A 9,734-nucleotide genomic window follows, 5' to 3' on the forward strand; every position below is an offset into this window, starting at 1 on the left:
ACAAGTCCCACCACTTCCCATGCGCATGACCCGCGAGGTGGTCAGCTTGGCTCCAATGATTGGTTACGCAGCGGTTAGTCCGCTGAGCTGCAGGCGCCACGGCCTTGTCTGTTACCTTGTCAGCTTCTTTCCCAGCTACTAAAGGAAGTGAGGTATGCAGCCCACGCCGCGCTGTCGCAAGAACCCCTGGCCGCAATGCATCTTTGCCTGCACACCGACCTCTCCAAGCACCCCTGGCAAAGATAGGCCACACTACATGGGTTCGGACTGATTATTTTTAAGGACACAAGGGCTTAGGAGGGGGAGAAGACGCACAGGGTCCTTAGTGGCCGGGTCAGTGATGAAGTTACAAAGTGAGTTGGGGTGGTGGAGGTGAGAGACAGGGGTGAGCAGGAGAGGAAGCCTTGCTGAATCCAGAGGAGGAAGAGAGACTTGGTAGAGTCGGTGTGTGGGGCAGACTCCCAGCCTCCCACTTGGCCTTCCCCAAGGTGCCCTGCCATCTCCTCCGTGGGGTCTGCTAAGGTACAAGTCGGCCCACCACCCCAGCTGTGCGTGCAAGGACAGCTGCTAGGAGGGTTTCTGTGTGTCTGTCTCTTAGGCAAAGTGAGAGCTCCTGGTCTCTGGCAAGGGCTGGCAGCTTCTTAACCTGGAGATGAATTCCAAACGTGGGGCCCATTTCCAAGATTCTTTCGCAAATCGCAGACATTGCGCTAACCTGCTGAGAGAGGAAAGGTTGATTAAAACCCAAAGGCTGCTTAGTGGCAATTCTTAGGAAACCTCTGGGTCAGCCATGTCTCTTCTGAAGGCAAGCAAAGGATCTAGAGGCAATTAGCTTGCCAGAGGTAATGTTTGGATCCGTTGTGTAAATTCAAATAACAGTGTAACCCACTTTTCTAAGCCAGCAGCTAATCCTGAGAGAAATTACTACAAAGAGCGGAATCTGACAGTAATTGCTGGAGGCTGCCTCATGCTTGGGGAATGTCCCTTTGTGGGATGAAATTCCCTTCCACCAGGTCCTTAACATAGTGAAAGAACCAGCCAGCATCAGGGGACACTGATTGGCAGTCACTGGCCTGCCTGGGGATGAGCCCTTGGTAGAGTGCTCTCTAGGGACAGTACCAATCTGGGGCCTGAAACTGTTGACCGCAGGGGCATGTCTACAACTTTCCAGGGGTTTTGGTGGGACACAGAGCGGGCTGCAAGCTGGACTTAAGCACTGACCTTAAATCTGTGGTGTGCGTCTGGCCCACAATCTTAGACTTCTCCAAAAGCCCTGGTGCCTGTGCAACCCTAGTAAACACTCTGAGCAGCACAGCAGGGGACCAGCGAGTCTCCTCGGAAGGGCAGGCAGGGGACAAGGGCGATTGTGCTAGAGGAGCATGGTGATGCACACCTGGTGGATTTGGCAGTACACTGGACCACACGAATGCAGAGATCCTGGTTGTCCATCTCTCGAACGGCTTTCTAAGTGATTCTAGGTAAATTACAGTCTGCCTGTGAGTTTATGATTATTGGGCTTTTAAATAAGGGAGTACTAGAACCTATCTCTACGCTTCCGTCTGAAAGAGTGCTGTAAAGCAATCTCCCCTCAGGTCTGTGGGAGACCTGGGCAGACGGGAATGGCAGAGGGTGTGCAATTGCCGGGCAGGGAGGTGGATGGGTGTCTTTTGCATAGATACTCCCAGCGCCGTTGGGGGCCCACTACCTTCTGCTCCAGACGGGTACTGGCACTGCACTACAGGCTCGCTCCTCCGCGGGCACGGCGCACAGTTCAGCGGTAGTCCCTGCAGGGCAAACCTGGGGTTTCCAAAGGCTTTGGCTATGCAGGAAGTCTCGTCGCACGCGGAGTCTCTGGGGACTGAGAGTCGCCGGGCAGAGGCAGGAGGCTGTCCGGGAATCATATGGCACTCGGGACTTCGTGGCCTAGGCCGGGATGGGGGTGCACCTTCGACAGCGCTGGCTGCCGCGGTGTGCGCCAGAGACCAGATGCGCGGTTTCTCCACGCATGGGTAGTGCATGGTCAACCTAGGGCCGCCTGTCTCCGCCGCGAGGAAGTCAGCTTCTTCCGATCCGGAAGGGTCATTGAAGGAGAAGCGGGGAGCGGCCAGGCCGCACTCCCTGCGCTCCAATCGTCCCTCTCGAGCTGCAGCGCACGGCCCAGGAAGCGACTGCGCGCCCTTTCGGAACTCCGTCAGCCTGTCCGCAGCTGTGGCCACCACCTCCTCGTCTTCAGCTTCCTCCTCCTCCTCCTCTTCCTCCAGGTCTTCCAGGTCACTCAGCCGGAGCCCCCGGGCCTCCTGGCTAACAGTAACTTCTGCAGGAAATCAAGAGCGAGTGAGAAAAGCCCCAGGGCCCAAGGGAAATCCGAGGAATGCTCATTCCTGAGAAGCTTTTAGCAAGAAGCGCCCTGCACTCAGGGCATCCACGGTGTAATTAACCAGACCTGCGGTACCACCCCTTGCACTTGTCCCAGGGTTGTTGGCCGCCTGTCCCTGGGAAAGAATTCCTGCCCCAGCCCTGCCCCCACCCTTTAGCGGACTCCTCCTCTAGCGAGCAGTGCCAAGCCAAGGAAATGCCACTTGGTGCTGCCTGAGCTCTGGATCTCAGTTTCTCAATTGTGAAAAACCAGGGGGAAGTTTTTACTCGATTTTAACATCTACAAGGGGCTGCTGTTATATCATTTGATTCAGCAAATATTTACTGAGCGCCAGCTATGTGCCTGCCATCATTTAGGTATGAGGTGTGTAGGGCATATGGCAGCGAGTAAGGCTTCTGGTGGAGCTGGCATTCTAGAGAGGGTATGTAAACTTTCTCACAGTGACAAGTATGGCAAAGGAAATCCAAACAGACTGGCAGAACAGAAAATAACTGGGAGGCTATTTTGGCTTGGGTGAGGCAGGAAGAACTTTAGGAGGTAACACTTTGATGTCAAGAAGAAGCCGGTTGTGTAGAGAATTACAGGTAGAAGGCAGTGCACAGGCTAATGCTCTGAGACCGGCAGGGAAGTGCAAGGGTAAGTCTGAGGACCTTCCAGAAAATCTACCCTACAGGGCAGCTTTTGAAAGACCAAACTGCTTGAAGACTTGTAAAACCCTTAAGGTGGGGTGGTGAACGTTTTCAGTACCTTTGGTGTCAGCATTTAGGCAGCCTAGTGAGTCCTCCTCTCCTCCCTCTGCCTTCCTCTCCTCCCCACCTTTGTTCTTGGGCGCCCACGTCATTTTGTTCTCCTTCTTGAGGCGCCGGCGTGCGTTGGCGAACCAGGTGGACACCTGGGTGAGGGTCATCTTGGTGATGATGGCCAGCATGATCTTCTCACCCTTAGTGGGGTAGGGGTTTTTGCGGTGCTCATTGAGCCAGGCCTTGAGTGTACTGGTGGTCTCCCGGGTCGCATTCTTTCGGCGACCCGCGCCACTCAATTCCACTGCACCATACCTGTCGGGGAGAACCTGGCTCACATTCTAGAAGAGGAACAAGGAACTGCAGGCAGAGGACAGTCTGTGGCATGGAAGTGTGGTTCAGCTCCCTCCCTCTCCCCTGTCCCCATCCACCCTACCTTGGCAGTGGGGGAGGAAAGACTCACAGTGCCAGTCACCAAGGCCCTTCACTCCTTACCGTTCATATTGGTACTGCCCCAGAGTCCGCTCATAGGGATAATAGGCTCCTGGTTGTGCCAGGCTGGATGTAAAACTCCCTGCAGCCTCCTTAAATTCATACTGTGGATTCTGGAGGGAGAGGAAAAGAGAATTCATGACTACAGTTGGGGAGGGGGCACATCGGGTGGTAGCTAAGGGTCTGGCTCAAATCCCAGTATGGCCACTGGTACTGGTTGTGTGACCTTGGGCACAGTTGCTTAACCAGTTGCTTAACCACTCGGTGCCTCAATTTCTTCCTTGGTAAAATGGGGATAATGGTACTTATAGGTAATTGAAGAAGACCATGCTGGCAGAATGCTTGGCAGAATCCCTGGTGCAGAATAAGCAGTACTTAAATATTAGCTGCTGTTATTACTGTACCACTTGTCCCTCCCTCCTTTCCTCCATTACCCACCCCCTGACCCCCGCCCCACAACACACACCAGCTGGGGCACTTCCTGCTTTACTCTTCTTCAGGAGCTTTTCTCTGACCCTTTGTATCTCTGTGACGCTGGGCAAAGTATTTGAACTCCTGTGCACCTCTATTTCCTCATTCATAAATTGAGATTAACGATTACTTGCCTACCTCACAGAATTAATAGAAGTATAAATGTTTTCTAAACAGTATGAAGTTCTGCAAACTGTAAGGTACTGTATTTTTTTGTCCTCCTTATACACAGTCCTAACCATTTCCTTTCCTCGGGAGGTGTGGGTCTTTCCTTGACTTTCTCTGGATTTCACCTGTCTCTACTGCTCACGCCCCTGGGACTCCACCCCTGTACTCACCAGTGCCCCATAGAGTGCGGGGGGCTCCGGGCTATAGGGCAGGTAGCCAGGGTAGCTCTGGGCAGCTGCAGCGGCCGCATAGGGGGCTCCATAGATGCCCAAGGCAGCGCCCAGCTCTGGTCGCGCACTGCCCAGCAGTCGACTATCGTAGGGTGCGCAGCAGAGAGCGGGCGCTGGGGTGGAGCTTGATGCCACATCTGAGACCGGGCATTGGGTAGATTCGCAGCATGTGGTGCTGGAACTTGCCGACACCAGAAACTACAGGGGCAAGAAAGAGGGCACTGGAGGTCAGAGACCCCCGCCTTCCACCAGCCTCATGCTGGCGGGAGCTAGAAACAAAGAGGGGAAAATCAGATTGCTCCTTCATTCATTCCTTCATTATGCATTAACTAAATGCCACCTGGGCTGAGCATTCTGTTAGGTGCTGGGACGGGAATTATAAAAGGCATTTTAACCAAACTGCCCTTATAGATGCTCCTACTCCATTGCTAAGGCCCAGAGCCCCAGGAGGTCCGGAAAATGTGAATGTTCTGAAACCGTAATTAAAGACACCAAACCCTCAGCCCCCTTCCCTACCCTCCTCACAGGATCCTGCAAAGGCGGAGCTAGAAGGTGGCCTTACAGACCATTATTAACGTCTCATTCCTGCTCCCATTTTATAGATTGGGAGTGGAGGATCAGAGAGAGTATGAGACTTGTCTAAGATCACACAGCAGGTCAAAGGTCGAGCCGGCACTAGACAACAGGAAAATACACTCAGAACTCTAGAGAAAAGCTGGAGAACAGTGGAGGATGTGTCTGCAGAACTTTCCCAGGAAACCCTTGTCATTGCACAACATCCACTTTGGTTTGGAAAATCGAGGGAACCGTAGAGCTCGGGCCCGCCCAAGGAAGGGGTAGGAGAATAGCCGAGGTCAACAAATGAACAACAATATGGTGAGATGGACAGCGTTATAACCTACAAGTTCTTTTTCCTTCCTTCCTTCCTTCCTTCCTTCCTTCCTTCCTTCCTTCCTTCCCTCCCTCCCTCCCTCCTTCCTTTCTTCTTTCTTTCTTTCTTTCTCTTTCTTTCTTTCTTTCTTTCTTTCTTTCTTTCTTTCTTTCTTTCTTTCTTTTTCTTTCTCTTTTCTTTTCATTTTTTTTCTTTTCTTTCTTTTCTCTTTTCTTTTCTTTTCTTTCTTTTCTTTCTTTCTTTCTCTCCCGGGCACCTCAGACTTCTGTATAGGAGGAGGCCTGACTGGGAGATCCCTGTGATCCCACCCACCTCACTGAGCGCGTGGTCAGAGTGCCCATGTTTCAGGTCACAAGATTTTCTAGCGTGCACTCCGGGGTGAAACGTTCTCATTTAGGGTTTGGGGATGTCAGAGGAGGCTGTGACACATTACCCTGGTCCTTGCTTCTTCTGGCTTCCCCCAGGACACAAGAGGAGGAAGATCAGAGGCAGGCGCCGTGCACTAGGCACTCCATCCACCCAGTCTGTCTCCTATCCCCCATAGAGGCGCCTCTTACCTGGGAAGCGCCGCGGTACGGGTGTCCAAAGTGTGGGAAGGACATGGTGGCTGTCCCTGGCCCGTCTCTCTTTTCCCTTTCGAGTTCCCGTCTCAGCCCAGCTGTTCGGCGCCCCCAGCAGTGCGGCGTCTCAGTTCCTTACACCGCTGCGGGTGCCCAGCGCCGGTTCCTCCTCCTGGTTGGCCCCAGTGGAGGCAGAGCCGAGGGCAGCCCGGCTGCCGAGCCCTGCGCTCCGGAAGGCGCTCCTCCGGCCCGTGGGGTCCGGAAGACAGAAGGGCCCATGGATGGGCAGGGGAAGGAAGATGCGGGTTCCCAAAGGCGCGTGGTGGTGAGGTGAGGCGCGGCGCGGCGCGGGGCTGTGAAGCTCCGGAGGTGTCCCAGTCCAAGGTGGCCAGAGGCTCAATGTGACGTCACGGTAATCCCGGGCCGCCAGACGGGACCCCGGGCCCCGGGGCCCTGGGCCACCAAGCGTGCCAAGCGCAGCCAGCCCGTGCGCGCGCGCGCACTCTCACCCACACTCACACTTGCTCCGGGAGGTTTGTGCAGCTGGCGAGGAACGTCAAAAACCCTGACCCTCTCTGCTCAGCGCTGAATCCTACCCTTTTTCGCCTGAAGCTCACGCGCGCGCGCACACACACACAACCTCTCCAAATTACCCGGGAGAAGTAGGAGAAACGCCTCCCTCTGAGCCGCCCAGGCCCCGGGCGCAGCGCGCTCACCTCCTCCCCTGCGGCCCGGAGGAGGCAAGAGGCAATCGGGGCGGCGAGGGAGGAGAGAATACAAAAGAAGAGACAGGAGAAAAGTGGGGGAGAAAGGCAAGAGGAAGAAGGAGGAGGGGAGAGGGGAGACAGGAGTCTGAGTGAACAGAGGCGCGCTGGGGAGGGGGAGGGAGCTGGGGTGGGCGAAGGCTGGGCGGAGGCTGAGCACTGGCAGGTGGAGGAGAGCAGAAGCCCGGGGGAGAAGCCTCCAGCCCGGTTCCTCCGCCCCTGCGCTGAAGGAAAGTTTGTTCACGCCACAGGCCCAGCTCTCGTTGGAGAAGCTCCGGCCAGCGTCGGTGGATACCACTGGCCCGCCCATCTTTGTCCTCGGGGATCTGGTTCCCCGCCTCAGCCTCCCCAGGACTCGGGCTAGATAACAGCTCTCCAAGCCCTGGCCTGGCCCAGGGCCTTGACCTTGGGGCTTCTCTGCAGCTGCCTGGTCCTCGAGTAGGCCGGATAGCGCCCCCTCGAGGCCGAGGCTCGGGATCCCTCAGATTCCGTCGGGAAACTCGCCAGGTCCGATCCCTGGCAGCCGCAGGCTGCTTGCTAAGATCCCTGGGCATCTCCTCCGAAGGCAAGGCTTGGCTGCCTCGCGCGCGCGCCTCCTGCAGTGGCCGCGGGGCAGCCAGGGAGCCTGAAGAAGGCGCCGGGTGCGGGCTGCAGCCCCTGCGCTCCGCTGGAGGGTGGCGCTGGAGAGCCGCAGTGGAGCGCTCCGGGAGGGCGGCCCATTCCCTGCGCTCTTCCTGGACGCCCGGCTGGGCCCAGCAGTCTGACCACCCCCTCACTCCATCCCAGGGGTCTTCAAAGGGGCACTGGTGGGTGGGCGGTGGCGGGGGTGGGGGAGGCTCGTTGGTACCCAGGAAGGGGCTGCCTCCTCTAGGCTTGGCCCCGAAACAGGGAACCTCCAATTTGCGAGCACGGTAGACTGCACATCTGAAGGCTCAATACTCAGGCCCCAGCTGCCCTTCTGAGAGCCTCCAACACGCGACGTCTAGGGGTGAAAAGGGACTGTCGGTCTGGTAGGGGAAGGTCTTCGGTGGGCACTGCAAGGATCCAGTGGGATTTGCAGGCCAGAAACCTCAGAAAGCCTTGCCTTTCACTTACCGGGGTCACCGCGCTTTACACTTTTAAAATGCTCTCCCAGGCTCTTGCTGCAACTCCTCCAAGGAGCCATAGGGGTTGGTTCAAGGGCCTAGTTTTATTTTCTAGTTGAAACGCGAGAGCCTGTGGCCCAGAAGATAGCAACGGCTCTGGGTTCTTGCATGAGACGGGGCAAGGTCTGGGGCCCTGGACGGGGCGTGCCTCAACTCCAAGTTTGCCTTACACTGATCTCTTTAGTATGACATCTTTAGGTCCCCACACCCCGTTTTAAAAACATATTCTGTAGAATCTCAAGGAGCTTAAAGAAGCCACAAACCAGAGACTCCTCTGCTTAAGAGATTATTAACATGAGGACAAGCTCCATTCTAAATACTAACAAACACAGCTACTGCTGCTGCTGCTGCTGCTGCTGTTACCTTGGAGAAACCTTGCGTTCATCCAGAGAAACTCCTAGTTAGAAAAAGAATTATAGTCCTCACCAGATTGACTTAGTGATAAAAATTCACAGTAATAGATAGATCCCTTGATTTTTCAAAATGCACTTTGGAACTATCCACACATTTGCAGCTTGGATACATCTAGGCTATTTTTTTAAAGTAAGAATTGGAGAGTATTCATTAAATTCATCCCTTGGGGAAGATTACTGCTAATTAATTAATTGCAAACATTTCCAGAGGGAAGGTATGTCAATTGTAAAGTAATAAAATTAGATAGTCGAAATACTGACTCAGCAACTTCGATTGCCCATTTGTTCCTAAGCAGAATTTTTTTTTTTAATTTTATGACAGAAAAATGGGGCTGGTGGTGGAGAAAAAGCATTAGCCCTGTCCCTTGGCAATATGGTTGCAAAGGAGAAACTACCATATAGGAATTATTGATTTTTAGCTGATTTATAAGACCTCTGTTCTATCAATGCTCTGTGCAGAGCCTCCAGGCCTACTTCTTGTCTTTGCTCTCTAGGATTTGAGAAAAGCAACACAATTTTTTAAACAGAAAAGAAGATGTTGAGGAACAGTGGGGAAGAAAATTGGGAGGTAGGACTATGAAGGTATCTCGGCATTTTTCTTCTTCTGGAAAGACAAGCGAACAAACAAAAGGGCAGGTTTTATGTTAAGACACCTTTTCTATTGTCCTCAAAGTTGCTTGATGGTTTTTTGTAGCTTCTATCAGAATGCTTCCCAGGGAGGAAGGCCTGCCATGTCTCCTCTGGCTTCCCAGCCTTGCAAGACCTTGATTTAATATTTCCTTCCCAGGGAGAGGCTGCACCCATGGTAAACTTCCCCTGTTTCGCTGACATTTGATTGTTACCACCTTGAGCATTTAATGGGGTTTCCTAAAAATGGTTTTAATGAAATGTGCCTACTCTTCTTGTTATTTTGGGACCCTCGTAACAAAACAATGCCAGCTGGGTAAGCCAATATCAGCCTCTGTCTGGCAGAAACCTCAGGTGAGAAGATGTCTGTTTCTTGGAAAATCTGATTGAGGGGAAGCTGCAGTGGAATTTGCTTTTGTCCTCCTGACAGTTCACAGACTCCCACTTCAGCAGCCTTGGGCTTCTCTACCCCGGCAGCTTTTCATTGCTTTGTTCAGTGCTGATTAATTTAGTTTCGGAGAAAAAGCCCCAATTGTATATGTGTACACATAGAATTTTATTGAAGCAAGTAAATAAATCCATCAAATATAGACCCTCCCAGTTATATTTAAGGGAGTCATTCCACCTAAAGTATTTTGAACAAATGATAGAGATTCTTTCGTTGTACTGTGCAACATGCCTGATAGTTCCTCTAGCTGCTCATTAAAACAAATGTGAAACAAATTAAACAATCAAAAGCCTATCTGCACCAGAGAGTACTCATCCACATTGTTTATTTGAAGCTCTTATTGCTTTGCTTCAAATGCACTGAAGTTCCTGAGCAGGCAGAGTAAAGGATGTATGTTTCACAATAAG

The 9,734-nt window shown here is 53.1% G+C and overlaps 1 protein-coding gene across 6 annotated transcripts; it reads right to left on the reverse strand.

Moving 5' to 3' along the window:
* Positions 1-257: 257 nt before the first annotated feature.
* On the reverse strand, positions 258-7,225 carry IRX6 (iroquois homeobox 6). 6 transcript variants are annotated; one of them, XM_055298152.2, is made up of 6 exons: positions 5,928-7,225; positions 4,419-4,676; positions 3,613-3,722; positions 3,194-3,432; positions 1,798-2,314; positions 258-715 (listed from the first exon to the last, which is right to left on the reverse strand). In XM_055298152.2, the coding sequence occupies exons 1-6, from the start codon at positions 5,970-5,972 to the stop codon at positions 595-597; spliced, it is 1,290 nt and encodes a 429-aa protein (XP_055154127.1). In that variant the 5' UTR covers positions 5,973-7,225; the 3' UTR covers positions 258-594. The 6 variants fall into 6 exon arrangements, with proteins under 6 accessions (XP_055154127.1, XP_063468752.1, XP_063468751.1 ...); XM_063612682.1 differs by having other exon boundaries at positions 1,706-2,314; XM_063612681.1 differs by having other exon boundaries at positions 258-718; positions 1,706-2,314.
* Between the last annotated feature and the right edge of the window lie 2,509 nt (positions 7,226-9,734).

The sequence above is a fragment of the Symphalangus syndactylus genome, chromosome 11 (genome assembly GCF_028878055.3).
Source record: "Symphalangus syndactylus isolate Jambi chromosome 11, NHGRI_mSymSyn1-v2.1_pri, whole genome shotgun sequence".
Lineage (NCBI taxonomy): Eukaryota > Metazoa > Chordata > Mammalia > Primates > Hylobatidae > Symphalangus > Symphalangus syndactylus.